The 19193-nt window shown below is 41.7% G+C and overlaps 1 protein-coding gene across 1 annotated transcript in view; it reads right to left on the bottom strand.

The window, feature by feature from the left end:
• The window catches only part of LOC140481584 (sideroflexin-5-like), a 327308-nt gene that overhangs the window by 176177 nt on the left and 131938 nt on the right, over positions 1-19193 (bottom strand). Inside the window, exons 6-8 of the mRNA XM_072578021.1 lie at positions 16296-16321; positions 14408-14461; positions 1045-1101 (exon numbers count right to left, since the gene is read on the bottom strand). Of these exons, the coding sequence (XP_072434122.1) occupies positions 1045-1101; positions 14408-14461; positions 16296-16321 (137 nt within the window). The remainder of the gene's footprint in view (positions 1-1044; positions 1102-14407; positions 14462-16295; positions 16322-19193) is intronic.

Below are 19193 nucleotides of genomic sequence, written 5' to 3'. Positions count from 1 at the left end.
TTTAAATCACATTAAACCTACGCCCTCTAGTTTTGGACTCCCCTGCCCTGGCAAAATATCTTGTCAATTTACCCTATCCATACCCTTCATGATTTTATAAACCTCTATAAGGTCACCCCTCAGCCTCCGAAGTTCCAGGGAAAATAGCCCCAGCCTATTCAGCTTCTCCTTGTATCTCAAACCCTCCAAACCTGGCAACATCCTAGTAAATCTTTTCTGAACCCTCTCATGTTTCATAACATCGTTCCTATAGCAGAGAATTGCATGCAATATTCTAATAGTGGCCTAATCAATGACCTGTACAGCCATAACATGACCTCCCAACTTCTATACTCAATGCACTGACCAATAAAATAAAGCATACCAAACACCTTCTTCACTATCCTTTCTACCTGGAACTCCACTTTCAAGGAACCATGAAATCCAAGATCTCTTTGTTCAGCAACACACCCCACAGGACTTTACCATTAAGTGGATAAATCCTGCTCTGATTTGCCTTTCCAAAATGCAACACCGCCCATTTATCTAAATTAAACTCCATTTGTCACTCCTTGGTCCATTGGCCCATCTGATCAAGATTCTGTTGTACTCTGAGGTAACCTTCTTCGCTGTCCACTACACCTCCAATTTTGGTGTCATCTGCAAACTTACTAACTATACCTTTCTATGTTCATATCCAAATCATTTATATAAATGATGAAAAGCAATGGACCCAGCACTGATGACCGATCTTCTATATGAACGCCACTTTCCTGCTCTCTGCTATAAACTCATTGATTCTCCTACTCCTCAAACATCTGCAGATTTCATGCTTAAATATACTCAGTGACTGAGTTCTGTGTGCCTCAGATCTTTGCAATTGGAAATTCTAAATATTCTCTTCTGTGAAGAAATGTTTCCTCAGTTTTAAATGGCCAAAACCTTATCATGGAAGTATGGCCAAGGAAAAGAGTGTCCAGCAAAAAATACAGAAGATGTTGTAAGGTACTAAAGTGAGGAGTTGCATTAGAAACACTGAACAAAGGCCTTTCGAATCCATCTTACCTTTGTTGCGTTTCTGTTTGCATAGTTCACACAGGCATTGTGACTCTGGTTCAACCACTACAAAAAATTTAAAAAAACAATCGTCAATGCATACAAATTGTCAACCAAGGAGGTAGTCAACAATCCATTATTGAGAAATAATCTTACCTACGCCTGAATCAGTGAGAGAAAAGGAAAGATATACAGACTAGCAAACTTTAGGCTCTAATTCCTGTTGAGTTTGTCCATATTAATCAATATGACAACTGGCCTGAGCAGCAAAACTGAAAACTAGCAGGTGTTCCCTTCCTTAATTCTTATCCCAATGATCCATGACCTGTCAAAGAATCAGCAATGCTGCCCCAATGATCAGAGAGCTCACCAATTCAAAATAAGGTTTACGTTAGAATGGCCATTTTGATATTCAAAGACTATAAAAGTAGGAGGAGTAGCCATTTGGCCTACGAAGCTGCTCCACCATCTTGTTACTCAGTTACATCATTCTGCACTATCCAAAATTCCTTGGGTTCTTAGAATCATAAATATTTGTTGATATTTGTCTTGAACAGACTCAACAACCGAGCATTTGGGGTGGCATGGTGGCTCAGTGGTTAGCACTGCTGCCTCACAGCGCCAGCGACCAGGGTTCGATTCCTGCCTCGGGTGACTGTCTGTGTGGAGTTTGCATATTCTCCCTGTGTCTGCGTGGGTTTCCTCCGGATGCTCCAGTTTCCTCCCACAATCCAAAGATGTGCAGGTTAGGTGAATTGGCCATGCTAAATTGCCCATAGTCAGGGGTAAATATAGTGTAGGAGAATGGGTCTGGGTGGGTTACTCTTCAGAGGGTCGGTGTGGACTTGTTGGGCCGAAGGGCCTGCTTCCATACTGTGGAGAATCTAATCTAACCTAATCCCTGGGGCCTTATAGTAGAGGATTCCAAAGGTACACAACACTTATTCTCTTCATCTCAGCTCTAAATGGCCAACTGCCTATCCTGAGAATGTGACTAGTTAACTCAGACATCTTGTGCAACCCGAGCAGTGTGGCTTGGACTGTGAGAAGATGGGAATTAAGTGAGAGAGGGAGTTTGGGTAAGGGGCAGGTAAGGAGATACTCCTCTCTTTTTTGACTTTTATCACCAAATAATGAAACAGAATTTGGTTTTTACTTCAGTAGAGGTGAAGAACAAGTATACATTCCTCTTCCACACAAAAATACAACAGTAAAGCTAAACCAATTCTGCTAACAAATAAACGGTTAAAGGTTGCATTTGTCAAAGGAAGTGGCTTCAAAAGTTTCCACAAAATGTTTTAACCCCAACAATTAGGACCAATTTATAATTCAACACAGGATAACCATGAAATGGATGAAAAGGGAAAAAAGAATATTAACACAAGTGAGTGAGGAACAGAAAGCAAGTTTTCTAAGTGTTCTGTTATATGTTTTATAGTAGACTGTAACATTTTCCCCATTACTGATGCAAGGCTAACTGATCTGTAATTCTCTGAGTTTTCTCTCCCACCTTTGTTAAACAGTGAAGTTATATTTGCCATCCTCCAATCTATACTGCTTGGGGTGGCATAGTACGGCTTAATGGTTAGCACTGTTGCCTCACACTTCCAGGGGCCTAGGACTGATTCCACGTTTGGGTGACCGTTTGTGTGGAGTTTGCACGTTTTCCCTGTGAGTGCGTGGGTTTCCTCCAGGTGCTCTGGTTTCCTCCCACAGTCCAAAGATGTTCAGGTTAGGTGGATTGGCCATGCTAAATTGCCCATAATATTAAAGGAATGTGTAGGCTAGGTGAATTAGCCAAGGTAAATGTTAGTTTATGTGCATTTGGGGTATGTTGTTTGAAGGGTTGGTGAAGAGTCATTGGGCAGAATGGCCTCTTTTCACATTGTAAGGATTCTGTGCTCCTGAGTCTGTAATATTGGAAGATGACCAGCAACACCTCCAATATTTCCCTTTCATATTCAGGGAGGCAGAGTAGCAGGCCCTGGGGATCTATCAGTCTTTAGTTTAAATTCAATTAATAGTTCTGGAATTGAAAAATAATCTCAGAATAGTGACCAACATTGATCATTGTAAAAACCTATCTGGTTTGCCAATGTTCTTTTGGGAAGGACGTCTGCTATCCTCACCTGATCTGGTTGCTTTGTGACTTCAGTTTCACAGCAATATAGTTGTCTCTTTAGTGTCCTCTGGACTGGCCTGCCAAGTCATTCAGTTGAATGGTAATTAAGGGTGGGCAACATATGTTGGACTTGTTGATAATATTCATTATCCATGAAAGAATAAAGTACAAAAAATTCAATGGGTGTTGGAATGTTCTACCTGAGAGGGCTGTGCAAGTTCAATCACTGAGTCAAGTTCAAATCAAACACTGTTGTATCATTTGGGTACAAATGATATCAAGCGATATGGAGATAGCCCAGGAAAATGGCATGGAGACTATCAGCCATGATCTAACTGAATGGCAGAGCAAACTCAGTGGGGCTGAATGGCTCTATTCCTGCTCTTAAATTCCTAATTGCATTCCAACAAGAGTAGGCACCTTGTGGGAGGCAGAAGGGGAGGGGTTGACTTTTCTAAGTAAAGACAATGAACAGCGATTGCATTTGTTAGTTTAGTTACATCCTCAAAGAATTCCAGTGAATTAGTTAGGCGTGACCTGCATTTCATAAACCACGTTGGCTTGGATTTATTGCCATTACAAGTTAATTGCTTCCCTTTTAATAGACATCAATGTTTTTCCTACTGTACATGTCAAACTAATAGCCCTATTATTGCTTTGACCTCTTTTCAGTAGAAGCACTGGAATCTCAAATATTTTCAATTATCTGTTACTAAGTTCAATGAGAAGTGGAAAATTTCAACTATGGGTCAGCTTTTCTCCATATCAATTCACTATTCCTGTGAGATTCTATCTGCTCTGCCTCATGAATATTTGAGGATTTTACTTGACCTTTTAGGTGCTGACCTTTGTACTCTTCACAACTCTGCAAATACTGCAAATGGTACACCTCACTGAGTGAGGTGCTGTGAATTAAATATTGCATTCCAGTCACACTTCTTCAACTCTTCCATTTAATTTATTCAAACTTACTGGGCTCCCAATAATGTGATCTCTAAGGGCTCATGCGTCTCACTGTTCAGGTGGGCAACTTAAGAATGTCCCTAATGTCTCAAATTCAAATTGTTTTGTTTTATATGTTACTGTTAGCTACTTATTTACAAAATCGCCATCCAGAAAGAAAAGTAGCCCATATGCCATGAGTTGTTCTGCCATTCAGTTGGCCAATCTGTATTCAACTTTATTTACTCGCCTTGCTTCTTTAATCCTTCATATCCTTGCCCAGCTGACGTCTGTCAAGTTTCATTTGATGCTCAGTCTCAACAGTTCTGGGGTAGAGAGTTCCATGTTTTCACTGTCCTCTCTTCGAAAAGGTGCTTCATGGTTCAATCTAAGCAGTTTAGCTCCGATTAAAATGTAAAATTACCTTATTCTAACTCCCATAATTAGAAGAAATACTTCCTTTCCAACTAGCCCACTAACCTGTAAATTCCAGAGGGGAGTCAAGAGTGTGGTGCTGGGAAGGTACAGTAGGTCAGCAGCATCTGAGCAGCAGGAGAATTGACGTTTCGGGCATAAGCCCTTCATCAGGAAGATGAATCCAGAGGGGAGGTGAGAATGAATTTGCTCGACATCAAGGCTACATTTGACTAAGTCTGATCTCAAGGAGCCCAATTAAAATTAGAGCCAATAGGAATCAGGGATAAACTCTCTGCTATTTGGAGTCATATCTGGCACAAAAGAAGATGGTTATGGTTATTGGCGATCAGTCATCTCAGCTAAAGTCATCTCTGCAGGAGTTCCGCAGGGCAGTGTCCTAGGCCCAACTATCTTCAGCTGCTAATTCAATGACTGTTTGTCCATTATAAGGTCAGAAGTAGATATAATTGCTGATGATTGTTAAGCATCATTGAAGACTCTTCAGATACTGAAGCAGGCCATGCCCAAATGCAGCAACATCCAGAATTGGGTTGACAAGTGACAAATATTCACACCACACAAAAGTCAACCAAGGATCAACAATGAATGGTATCACCATAATTGAATCTGCTGTCAATATTCTGAGTGTTACCATTGACCAGAAACTCAACTGGACTCACCGCTTAAACACAGCAGCTGCAAGAGCAGATCAGAGGCGAGGAATACTGAGGCAAGTAACTTGCCTCCTGAAAGCATGCCCACCACCTACAAGGCACAAATCAGGAGTGTGGTGTAATACTCTCTACTTGCCTAGATTAGTACAGGTCCAAAAGCTTGACACCATCCAAGACAAAACAGCCCATTTAATTGGCACCACATGCACAAATGTTGTCTCTGTAGGGGCAGTGTGTGGCATCTGCTCGATACATTGCAGAAAATCATTACGGCTCCTTTGAAAGCATCTGTCTATGAGTTACACTATCCAGAAGAAAAAGGTCAGCAGATACATGAGAACACCACTACCTGTAAGGTCCCCTCCAAGCCATTCACCATCCTTCTTTGGAAATATATCACTGTTCCTTCAGTGTTATTGGGTCAAAGTCCTGGAACTCTCTCTCTAACAGCATTGTGGATGTACCTGCACCAAATGAACTGCTGTGGTTAAGGCAAAGGGATGGGCAATAAATGCTGGACAAGCCAGTGACACCCACGTTCCCTGAATAAATAAAAACTCCTTTAAATACTCAAACATCTATTACCTCAGCACTTTTTTAAAATATCTAACTCCTAGTAAATTATAAAAATGGATATGAGCTTTGCAAAATACCCAACATGTACTACAGTCCATTCTTTCAGACCAAAGTTTTGTCAGGAAGCAACATTTTTAAGAGATATATTTAAGGACAGAGGAAAACATACAAGTTGAAGGAGCCTCTTGACCAATTTCAGGATTAAAATTGGAGTGAAGCCAGGTGCCCATAGCTGCCAGTCGTGGAAGGTGATGGGATAACAATTACACAAGAAACATTTCATACATTAAAGCAGATTGTGTTAAGTTGCTACTCCTTCTGTTACCGGTACACTGAAAAAAAACCTTTTTTTTTACTCTTACGAGTTAGTTTTTAGTATCTCCCAAACTTACAAACAACAGCTGACAAGGGAAGTAGTGCGTGGGAACACCATCACCTTCAAATACCCTTCCAAGTCAAGCATCATTTCAACTTGGAAATATAATTGCTGTTCTTTCAAACATCACTGGGTCAAAATCCTGAACTCTGTCAACAAAATTGCAGATATCTTTTTTAAATTCATTCACAGGATAAGAGCATCACTGGCTAGGCCAACATTTAGTACCCATCCCTAATTGCCCAGTGGTTAGTTAAGAGTCAACAATATTGCTGTGGGTCTGGTGTCACATGTAACCCTGACCAAGTAAGGATGGCAGCTTCCAGAATATTAGTGAACCAAATGGGATGTTTCACCAATAATTGGCAATGGATTCATGGTCATCATTAGACTCTTAATTCCAGATTTTTATTGAATTAAAATTCCACCATCTGCAGCAATAGGATTTGAACCCAGTTCCCCAGATTAACAGTCTAGTGATAATACCACTAGGCCATCATCTCCCCCCAGACAACAGGATAAAATTACAACAGGATATTGATAGATTAGGTGAATGGACAAAGCTGTAGTAGGTAGATTTTAATACAAGCAAGTATGAGGTTATCTGTTTCAAACCGAGAAAGGATAGATCAATGTATTTTTAAGAAAGCACAAAATTATATCGCGAGTGTTCAATGAGATTTGGATAGCTCTTTAAAATGCCATGAACAGGTGGAGAAAATAGTCAAGAAGGCTAATGGAATGCTGGCCTTCATATCTAAAGAGCTGCAGCGTAGCAATGCAGATGTTATGCTGCAGTTGTACAAAACCCTAGGTGGACCCAACTTAGAGTACTGTGAGCAGACCTCAGCATCACACCTTAGGAAGGGTGGCTTTGGAGCGAATTCAGTGCAGGTTGCAAAGATGATACCTGGACTTCAGGGGTTAAGCTTTGAGGAGAAATTACACTAATTAGGCTTTTATTCTCTAGAATTCTAGAAGGTTAAGGGGTGATCTATTTGATGTATTTAGAATATTAACAGGGAAAGACAAGGTAGATAAAGATAAACTATTTCCACAGGCAGAACACTCTGGAAGCAGGGGACACAGTCTCAGGGCCAGGCTATGCTGGAAAGTACTTCTACACAAAAAGAGACATGGAGGTTTGGAACTCTCTTCCTCAAACAATAGTCAATGTTATTCAATTGTCACATTTAAATCTGAGGGAAATAAATTATTATTAAGCAAGGGTATCAAAGGAAAAGAGCCCAAGGCAAGCATATGGAATTAGACCACAGATTGGCCATGATCTTATGGAATGATGGAATAGGCTTGAATGGTCTGAAAACACCAATGATATCAGAGGGAATTGGATGCTATCTCTCTGTAGGATACATAGCTCCTGTTTAAAGTGCATTCTAAAAAACATTTTCATTCAGCATGGTTTGTAAATTAGGGAAGTTTCCCAAACAGTCTTGTCCCATTTTCATTTTAGTGTAGTTACAGTGCATCTTCAGTCCTTTTAAAAAAACTGTCACATCACTCCCCACCTCCCCAATAACACCGCCTTTGTTCTCTGCCACTCATCACTTTCTTCCCTCAATCTTCCCTCTCGTGGCCTTCCACCCTGACCTTCATGTTTTTAGCATCTATGAACCCTCCTGTTTGACCGATCTTACTTGTTGCCTTTCCAGCTTTAACTTCCCTCTGACAACTAGCATACCTCTTCCCTCAACTTGTCTGGAGTTTGGAAGAGCGACGGATGATTTGACTGAAGTTTAAAAGATCCTGAATAGTCTTGACAAGATAGACATAGAAAGAATGTTTGCTTTTGTAGGTCAGTGAAGAATTAGTGGCACTGTTGAAAAAATAGGGGCCACCTTTTCAGGTAGAGAGGAGGGGAATTTTTTTTTCCCTTAGAGGGCTGTGCGACTTTGGAACTTCGCTTCGGATGGTGGGGAGGCAGATATATTGAATATTTTTAAGGCGGAGGTAGATAGTTTCTTGTTAGACAGGGGAATTAAAGGTTGTCGAGGGTTGAGTGTGCAAGGCCTGGAGTATTGTTGAGAGTGCGGTGTTGGAAAAGCACAGTAAGTCAGACGGCATCCAAGGAGCAGAAGAACTGACGTTTCTTGCATAAGATTCCTGATGAAGGGGTTATGCCCAAAACATCAATTCTCCTGTTCCTCGGATGCCACCTCACCTGCTGTGCTTTTCAAGCACCACGCTCTTGACTCTGATCTCCAGCATCTGCAGTCTTGACTTTCTCCTGGAGTACTGCGTACAGTTCTGGGCACATTATAGGAAGGTTGCAAATGCACTGGAGAGAGTTTAGAAGAGGTTTATAAGACTGGTTCCTGGGATGAGATATTTCAATTGTGAGATAAGATGGAAAATTTGAAACTGTTTTTGTCCAAGTGAGAGGAGAAGAGGAGATTTGGTGGAAATTTTTAAAATCATGAGGAATGTGGAAAGATTGGATTGGGAGAACACTCATTGAGAACCTAAGGGCACAGTAGTGTTTTGCAAAAAAAGCAAATGAGATTTGTGAAAAGACTTTTCTTGTAGTGAGTATTAGGATCTGGAATGCACTGTCTGGAATTATGGTGGAGAAAAATTCAATCGAGGCATTCAAGAGGACACTGATTATTTAAACAGAAAAGATGTACAGGGTTACTGGGAAAAGGCAGGAGATTGGCATTGTTAAAATGCAGACAGCTAGCCATGGTAGGCCAAATCACCTTCTTCTGCACCTTAACAGTTTTGCAATTCTGTGATTCATTTATGACTGGTTGTAGCAGTGTTGCAGAACTTTGGCCAGATCTGTGGTTTAGCATGCTTATACTTTATGTTTTACCTTCACCAGGATGGCAGCTTTTTTTTTACAAAGAACAGATTCTACCTTGTATGCTCTCTTGCTGTTCTTCGTACACCAGTACTGACCCCCCCTAGTTTGATCATGATGGTCGAGTGGGGGCTACACTGGAAATGAGATTACAAAATGTAATTCAACACAATATTGCTGGCACTGATGGTCCAACTCACCTTGTAGATGGTAAAAATAAATAAAGACAATGTACGACTGAGCACCAAATAACTCTTAGCTCCTTCAGTAATCACTGTTTACCAGTAGATGTCACTTTCTGCAATAAGAAAACCCACCAAAAACGGATGCTAGAAATCAGAAACAAATACAGAAATTGGAGGAAAAACTCAGTTCTGAAGGGTCATTGGACTCGAAACATTAACTCTACTTTCTCTCTGCAGATGCTGCCAGACCTGCTAAGTTTTTCAGCAATTTCTATTTCTGTTTCTCATTTTTGACATTAGATAAGACATTGGCTCAAGAAACAGAGATGGGTATCCACAATGACCTATCTTTGCAATTCACAGATGCAGTCACATTGCTTGTTGGAGTTCTTCCATTATTTGGGATTCAATTAATAGTTTGGACTTATCCTTTATATTTCCTCTTTTTATTGTTAAATCAATAATAAGCCATTCTGTGAGGAAGAGAATATTAATGGGGGAGGGGAGGTTAACCAGATCTCAGTCATTGGTAATCCATTAAAAAGGGACAATTACGCAGAACTTAGAATTGCATGGTAAAGTAGGTATGAGTCAGCATGGCTTTGTCAAGGGGAGGTCATACTTGACAAATTTGTTACAATTCTTTAAGAAATAATAAACAAGTCAAACAAAGGAGAGCCAAAAGGTGTGATCTATTTGGATTTCCAGAATGTCTTTGACAAGGTGTCACACAGGAAGTTGTGAAATAAGATATGATCAAACTTGGCTGACCACAGACGTAAGACTGACTAGTCTGTAATCGCCAGGAATTTCCCTATTCCCCTTGTTGAAAAGAGGAACAACATTTGCCTCCTTCCAATCCTCCGGTACGACTCCTCTGGAGAGTGAGGAGGCAAAGGTCTTCGCCAGCGGCTTAGCAACCTCCTTTCTCTCTTCCCGGAGCAGCCTACGATACATCTGGGTTGGGCCCTGGGTACTTATCAATCTTAAGGTTTGACAAAATTTCCAGCACATCAACTTCAGCAATCTAGATCTAGTCAAGCCTGTATTCCAGCTCCTCAAAGTTCTCATTCACAACAAGGTCCCTTCGTGAAAACCGACGCACAAATCATTCAGAGCTTCTCCTATCTGCTCAGACTCCTCGCACAAGTTTCCTACGCTACACCTGACCAGCCCTACCTTCTCCCTGATCATTCTCTTATTCCTCATGTATGAATAAAATGCAAGTTCTTTGAGGAGGTGACAAGACAGGTTGATGAAGGTTGAGCAGTGGGTGTGGTGTATATGGACTTCAGAAAGGCATTTAATGAGGTTCTCCATGGTAGGCTCATTCATAACGTCAGAAAGTATGGGATACAAGAAGGCTTGGCTATCTGGATTCAGAATTGGTTGGCTGACTGAAGGCAGAGAATGGTTGGAGATGAAAAGTATTCTGCCTGGAGTGTATCCGCAGGGCTCTGTTCTTGGGTCTCTGCTCTTTGTAGCTTTTATAAATGACTTGGATGAGGAGGTTGAGGAGTGGGTTAGTAAATTTGCAGATGACACAAAGGTTGGAGGTGCCGTTGAGAGTATCAAGGGCTATTAGTGGGTGGCACGGTGGTTAGCATTGCTGCCTCATAGCGCCAGAGACCTGGGTTCAATTCCCGCCTCAGGCGACTGACTGTGTGGAGTTTGCACATTCTCCCCATGTCTGCGTGGGTTTCCTCCGGGTGGTCTGGTTTCCTCCCACAAGTCCAAAAATGTGCAGGTTAGGTAAATTGGCCATGCTAAATTGCCCGTAGTGTTAGTTGTAGGGGAATGGGTCTGGGTGGGTTGCGCTTTGGCAGGTCGGTGTGGACATGTTGGGCCGAAGGGCCTGTTTCCACACTGTAAGTAATCTAAACTATTGCAGGCTGCAGCGCGACATAGACAGGATGCAGAGCTGGGCTGAGAAATAGCAGATGGAGTTCAACCTGGATAAATGTGAAGTGGTGCATTTTGGAAGGTCAAACTCAAATGCTGAATATAGGATTAAAGACAGGATTAAAGACAGGATTCTTGGCGGTGTGGAGGAACAGAGGAATCTGGGTGTGCAAGTATTTAGATCTCTCAAAGTTGCCACCCAAGTGAATAGGGTTGTTAAGAAAACATATGGTGTTTTAGCTTTCATTAACAGGGGGATCGATTTTAGGAGTCGCGAGGTTTTGCTACAGCTCTACAAGTGCCTTGTGAGGCCACACTTGGAATATTGTGTCCAGTTCTGGTCGCCCTACTATAGGAAAGATACAGAGGCTTTGGAGAGGGTGCAAAGAAGGTTTAGCAGGATGCTGCCTGGACTGGAGGGCTTGCCTTATGAAGAGAGGTTGACTAAGCTTGGACCTTTCTCTCTGGAGAGAAGGAGGAAGAGAGGAGACCTGATCGAGGCATACAAGATAATGAGAGGAACAGATCGAGTTAATAGCCAGAGACTTTTGGATTAGTGGTGCTGGAAGAGCACAGCAGTTCAGGCAGCATCCGAGGAGCAGTAAAATCGATGTTTCGGGCAAAAGCCCTTCATCAGGAAAAAAGGCAGAGAGCCTGAAGTGTGAAGAGATAAGCTAGCTTATCTCACCACGCTTCAGGCTCTCTGCCTTTATTCCTGATGAAGGGCTTTTGCCCGAAACGTCAATTTCGCTGCTCCTTGGATGCTGCCTGAACTGCTGTGCTCATCCAGCACCACTAATCCAGAATCTGGTTTCCAGCATCTGCAGTCATTGTTTTTACCTAGCCAGAGACTTTTCCCCAGGGCAGGATTGACTGGCACGAGGGGTCATAGTTTTAAGATATTAGGAGAAAGGTATAGAGGGGAACGTCAGAGGAAGGTTCTTTACGCAAAGAGTTGTGAATGCATGGAATGCATTGCCAGCAGTGGTGGTGGAAGCAGAGTCATTAGGGACATTTAAGTGACTGCTGGACATGCACATGGATAGAGTGAGTTGAGGGGTGCGTAGGTAAAGTGATTTTATTTTACGTTAGGATTAATTCTCGGCACAACATCTTGGGCCAAAGGGCCTGTTCTGTGCTGTACTTTTCTATGTTCTATGGTGTTAGGAGCAAAGTACTGGCATGGATAGAGGATTGGCTGACTGGCAAAAGATAGAGAGGAACGACAAAGGTGACTTTTTTAGGATGGCAGCCGGTGACTAGTGGAATTCGACAGGGGTCAGTGTGGGAACCACAACTATTCTTGTTATACATCAACGATTTGGATGAAGGAACTGAGGGCACAGATGACACTGGTGGAGGGACAGGTAGTGTTGAGGAAGCGGAGAGGCTACAGAGGATTTGGACAGGCTAGGAAAGTGGGAAAAGAAGTGGCAGATGGAATACAATGTTGGAAAGTATCACGTTATGCATTTTGGTAGGAAGAAGACAGATGTAGACTATTTTCTAAATGGGAATTGCAGTCCTATTTCTGGATTCCTTCAGGTTAACATGATAGTGCAGTTGGCAGTTAGGAAAGCCAATGCAATGTTAGTATTTATTTCGAGAGAGCTAGAATACAAGAACAGGGAGGTTCTTATATTGCTAAGACTATAAGGCTCTGGTCAGACTGCATCTGAAATATTATGAGCAGTTTTGTAACCCATACTAAGGAAGGATGTTCTGATCTTGGAAGGAGTTCAGCGGAATTTTACAAGAATGATCCAGGGATGAAGGGGTTATCGTATGAGCAGTGGTCGAGGATGTTGGGTATGTACTTGGAGTTTAGAAGGGTGAGGGTCGTCTCTTTGAAACTTACAGTAAACTGAGAGGTCTGCTTAGATTGAATATGGAGAAGATTTTTCTACTAGTAAGAGAGACTAGTACCAGAGGGCACAGATTCAGAGTGAAGAGATGACCCTTTACAATTGAAATGAGGAGGAATTTCTTCAGTTTAGGATGGTTAATCTGTAGACCTTATTGCAACAGAAGACTGGGGAGGCCAAGTCATCCAGTGTATTTAAGGCAGGGATAAATAGATTTTTGATTGGTAATGAGATGAAGAGGAGAAGGCAGAAGAACAGGGTTGAGAAACATATCAGCCATGATCAAATGGCAGAGCAGACTTGATGGGCTGACTGGCCTACTTCAGCAGGACTGGAGTGTCCAAATTAGGTGAAAGATGTTAAGTAATTGTGGTAGGCACAAGGAGATAGTTTGAACACCGCAGAGTGGGAAATAGTCATTTTGGCAAGGTTAGGACATCACAAGGAGTGCCAGAGTGTGGTATGGGAATTATGTAGAGTATACACATAAGTGTATACATTAGGCCAACTAGTCCAATATGGTTTCACATGAACTTTATTTACTTCATCTCAGATTGTTTATCTTTCCATTCCTTTTTGGTTTCCACATTCATCTGGTCACCTTTTGCAGGGTATTAGCTATTAAGCCTCAACCACTTCCCACAATTTTTATTGTCTCAATAAATAAATTTTTCCTCATTTCCCTAGTATAGTTATTAGCTAAAAGTGAAAATTTTGAGGAGTACTGACAACAGCTATATTCGAAATGAGGAGAGAAGGTGAAAGAAACCAGTTAGGTTTGGCAGAGCAGTGTGCAAGATCAAGGATGAAGGAATCATAGCCACCTATAGCACAGAGAAAGGCCTTTTGGCCCACTGACTCTGCTCCAAGGAAAACAACCCCAGTCTGTCAAATCTCTCATCAGAAATGAAACTGTCCAGCTGAGGCAACCTCCCGGTACATCTCCCCTTCACCCTCTCCAGTGAACTGACATCCCTTCGATTATGTGGATTCCTGAATGCTCTACCTACGGCCGAACTAACATTTTGTACAGTTCCAGCACCACCACCCTGTTCTTAAACTTTATGCCTCAGTTAATAAAACCAAATATACCATATGACTTCTTAACTACTTTATTCACCTGTCCTGATGCCTGAAGGGATTGCTGCTGTCCAAGATATACCAAGGTCCCCGTGATCCTCAGTGCCTCCCAGGGTCCTCACCTACTTATCATCTGTTTGTCCAACCTAAGTGCATTACCTCATGCTCCAGACTAAATTCCATTTGCCACTGATTAACCCATTTAACCAGCCTGTCTAAATCTTCCTGTAATCTAAAAGTACCCTCCTCACTATTTACCACTCCACCAATTTCGGTATTATGTGCAAACTTGCTGTTCAAAATTCCTATCAGAGTGTTCACAATCTGATTCTCTAACACTGTCAAAAGCATGCTCTACATATATTGATTTACTCATGACATGGTTATAAATCCAAACAATTCTCCTTACCTGCCAGAAAACAGTAGTTCCCAATGTCTGCTGAGGGAGGAGAAGGCCAACCACCTAGAGAGAACAGAAGGACTGATTAGACAATGAACCGTATGAACCGTATTCTGGATTGTTTAAAATATAAAGGTCAGATAAGGTTCAAATGAATACAAGTCTTCTGCCTACCATCCACTCTTGCTTGGTTCCTAGTCAACCAACAGATCTCATTTAAACTGTTTGTGTCTGTGTTAAAATCCCTTTGCTTATATTATCTCCATAAAATCCCCTCCAGAGAACCTTCATACTTTCCTCTCTGGCCTCTTGAATGTTCCAGTGGTCACATGGCTTTAGCTATCTGGATCTGAGGCTCTGCACTCTTCCATCTTCCAATTCTTCCACCTTCTTTACAAAGCTCATTAAAAAAAAACAACCTCCAAGGTTTTAGTCACCCCCTCCTAATATCACCTTCTTTGGCTCAAAGAAGGTTTCCAGCATTAAAAACAATAAAGACAAATTAGCCAAAATCTATCAAAAGCTTGATTGACTGAAAACCAGACACTTCTCTTTTCTGTGAAATCGATGACAACTTGCCTGCTTTGCAGCTGTCCAATGTGACAGGCAGTACACACACACATTCTGAGGTAGACAACCAGATGCAATATTGGTATACACATCACAAGAGGCATCCAGGGACTGCGCATCAAATGGGCATTTTAGTTTCTTTGCATCTAAAGAAATGAGGCTTAATGTCTATTTTATGGTCCACCTCCCTAAATATAATTGTTTTCCTCTGATTGCAGCCACCAGGATGGTGTTCTACTTAAGCCATAAAGGAATAGTTTCCAACCTCCACCAGAAAATGTAACAATACTTGCCTGATCACAAAGGTGGGCAGTGAAATAGTGCATTAAAAACATCTGCATCTGGCTAGCGGTCACCCCATTTCTGCTTACTATCTTCTCAACCATTGTCGCTTAGGGTAGCTTTGATATGCTCAATCATGGGGTATCAACCTTACATTGTGAGCAAATGGCTAGGGCTGTATTCACAAGATTGCCAATAGGGCTGATCGTAGTCCTCACAGAATTGTGGAAATTCCAACATATCTACTGACCTGTGAAAGTAGACTTGTGCTGGACAGGAGTAGGTAATCAACCAACAGATTTCTCAACTTGTTCATTGGAGAATGGGAGCTTGGTTTGACTGCTCAATTTCAAAGGTGAATTTGAGCATAGGATGAAGTCTACTAAGGTGTTTGAGGAAATTCTCAGATGCAGATGTGGATTCAAATATAGTAAAAGTTTTATCTACAACTTGAAAGTATGCAAGGGATAGAAACTTAGTGGTCATTCTACTGAGAATACTTCTCATCCTCACACAGTAGTGCTGAAACTGATAAATTCACATATATGATGAAAGTGACTAAGTCCTACATCCACATTGCTATGATATTGTGACCTAACAAAAATGCTAATGGCTTAGTGGTATGTTCATTTAAGACTAATATGTCAAAAAAAATGGACTGTTGTTTGCAGGAAGAAGGAATATGTCCGCATATTGTTGGCGCAACATTGAGGGCCGAAGGGCCTGTTCTGCACTGTATTGTTCTATGTTCTATATTACATCTTTCTCAATGAAGAAAGTGCTCTGGTGACAGCCAATCCCAGCTGCGTTCTCATGAAAAAACCCCAACCAGAGTTGATCTGCCTTGAGTGCATTTAATCAGTTAACTAAGGTTGACAGTAAATAGTTTCTGATGCATCTCAAGAATGATGGATCAACGCAGTATGCATCGTGAATTGCAGATTTTATAGGTATACACAGTGAGAGCACAGAAGTTGTCACTGAGCAATCACTGACATAATAATTACATATGGCCTTTACCAAGATGATTCCTATAAATACTTACAATTGGGGTCCCAAAAGGAATATAGCCTGTAAGGAAGGAATAAAAATACATTAATGCATCTTTTTACTGTCTGTTTCTCATTTATTTATTCACTATTTATTTACTCATTACTCGTGGGCCGTGGGCTTTGCTGGCTGGGCCAACATTTATTGCCTGTCCCTAGTTTCCTTGGGAAGGTAGTGGTGAGCTGCTTTCTTGAACTGCTGAAGTACATGTGTTGTTGGTAAAGGAATTCCAGGATTTTGACCCAATAACACTGAAGGAATAGCAAAATATTCTAAGTCAGAATGGTGAATGGTTTGAAGGGGAACTTTCAGGTGGTGGTGTTTCTATGTATCAGCTGCCCTTGTGTTTCTAGATGGAAGTAGTCCTGGGTTTGGAAGGTGCTGTATAAGGATCTTTGGTGACTTTCTGCAGTGCATCTTGTAGATAGTACAAATTGCTGGTACTGAATGTTGGTGCTTTGTCTGGATGGTGTCAAGCTTCTTGACTGTTGGTTGGGTTGCACACGTCCAGTCAAGTAGGGAATATTCCATTACACCACTAAGTTATGCCTTGTAGATGGTGGACAGGCTTTGGTGAGTCAGGAGGCAAGTTACTTGCAGCAGGATTCCTAGCCTCTGACCTGCTTTTGTATTTATGTTGAAGAGCTTATGCTCGAATGTTGACTCTCGTGCTCCTCCAATGCTGCCTGACCTGTTGGGCTTTTCCAGCATCACACTTTTTGACTCTGATCTCCAGCATCTGCTGTCCTCACTTTCTCCTGTTTATATGGCTAGTTTAGGTAAGCTTCTGGTCAATGGTAATCCCTGTGATGTAGATAGTGGGGAGTTCAGTGATGGTAATGCCATTGAATGCCAAGGGGTAGTAGTTAGATTCTTCTCTACCCAGGATCCTAGATTCTAATCTTTTGAATTACATTGGACAATAGCATGCTCTAAACTCTTGCACTCATCAAACATTTCAGTTTGTAACCTACTAATGTGTGATGTATTTTCGCATTCATGCAGACATTATTGCACTGATTTGCAGTGATCCGACTGTGCAGGCAGTGAGGACTGTTACATCATCTCAGCAGGAAATCAATGTTCCAACCTAACGTTACCAGACCATCAAATTTTAAATCCCAGATTTTGGCTTATTTATTTGTAAATTTTCTCACATCTTAGCTAGGAAACATGGACCTCTTGTTCTGATACACTTTTATTAGCATTCCAGTTCACTTGACTAAGATAAGAATGGTCAGTGAAAGTACACAGGTTATGTTTCACTATAGAAGCACACCAAAATGCACAGAGCTGAGTTCATCTATCATCATTCATTGTTAATGCTGTTAATCAGAATTGCCCAAATATAAATAAGTCTTTTCTGCCACCAGTATCACAAACAGTAATTTTCAAGTCCTTCCAGAACAGAAGAGATAGGAACAGGAGGAGGTTGTTTGCCCCTTGAGCCTATATTCAATAGGAGCATGGCTGACCTGACACTTCTCACGTCCACTTTCCTGCCTTTTCCCCATAACTCTTGATTCCCCGGCTGATCAAGAGTCTAGGTATCTCAGCCTTAAATATACACAAAGACTGCCCACAGCTCTCTATGGCAAGGAGTTCCAAAGACACACAATTCTCTGAGAGAAGAAATCCCACCTTATCTCAGTCTTAAACTGGCACTCCTTCTACACATTACTGCTCCAGCTAAATTTATTACTGCTTCTGACTAAATGCCATGAGCTGCAAAACAATTTTATACTGAAACCTGTAAATTGAGAACAATTGGGTACTGCTGGGGATTTCCTAAAGCAGATCCATGGGTTCCTGTTGTGACATTACAGAGAGCACTGTGGGCCTTGCTTACTGCCTTGAATTGGATTTTGTAGTGAGGTGTCCTAATATGCAACATTACATCTTCAAACTTCTCTCTCCAAAAAGAAAGGTCCCAGGAAAATGGAGCAGACCATTTCTGTCAAAGTCAGGGCTACTCACCTAAATATCCTAAGGCATGGAGAACAAAAGGAGGGTTACAATCTAGCAGGCCATAAGGTACGGATTATGTTTGTTTATTCTAAAATTACTTGGCATAAATTGACACCCTGCGAGTCTTGAAGCTATATGCCAAGAAGTGTCACGACTGAGTTGATCATCAGAGTCTGAGAGCAATCCTGTTCCATGAAAGTTATACTGACTCCCTTAAAGTGTAATCTGTCCATTATTTACATTAATTAAGTTTTACACAATATCATTTGTTGAAGGATATCAAGTCTTCTGCATTGGAGCAGCAGATGTAAAAACTTAATCATGAGATCCTTAGTCTTGTAATGTGGGCTGGAGTTTACACTTCGCTGGTGATTTGAAAGTGGGAAGAGGGGTAGGCCTGTAAAATCCAACGTGAGGTCATCCTACCCTCCCAGAATGTTTGAAACTTTGAACCCGGGGAATAGTCCCACGGATGGCCCTCCTTTGGGCCTACTGAGGGCAATAACTAGTCAATCAATAGTCATTGAAGGGCTTAATCCTGTTCCTACCAGTCAGTTACGAAGGAGGCCCCTGCCATATGGGAAGCCCAGCAGCTTCAGCTGTGAGCTTCTGTTGGGAAAGCTGGAGGGGGGAGGTGGTTGGGGTCAGAATTTCCTGTTCAGGTTCCTTTAGGCTGCTTTAGACAACGCTCAAGGTCATCAGCTTTTTAACCTTACCTATTACACTAAGACCCCCTAACTTAGCTGGGCCCTTTTGCATGGTGGGCCGATCTGTAATTCCATTAGTGGCCACAGATCCTGGCTGATCCTGTTGGGAAAACAGAGCTGCCAACCAATCCAGACATCTCACCTTACAGTAAGTAATGTTGTTCTCAGCACTAACTTGCAGTGGTACAATTATTGGGACCACGTGTGGGCTTCTCCAC

This window comes from Chiloscyllium punctatum, chromosome 1 (genome assembly GCF_047496795.1).
Source record: "Chiloscyllium punctatum isolate Juve2018m chromosome 1, sChiPun1.3, whole genome shotgun sequence".
NCBI lineage: Eukaryota > Metazoa > Chordata > Chondrichthyes > Orectolobiformes > Hemiscylliidae > Chiloscyllium > Chiloscyllium punctatum.
The sequence above is the reverse complement of the archived record's forward strand: the minus strand, read 5'-3'. Positions and strand labels throughout refer to the sequence as shown.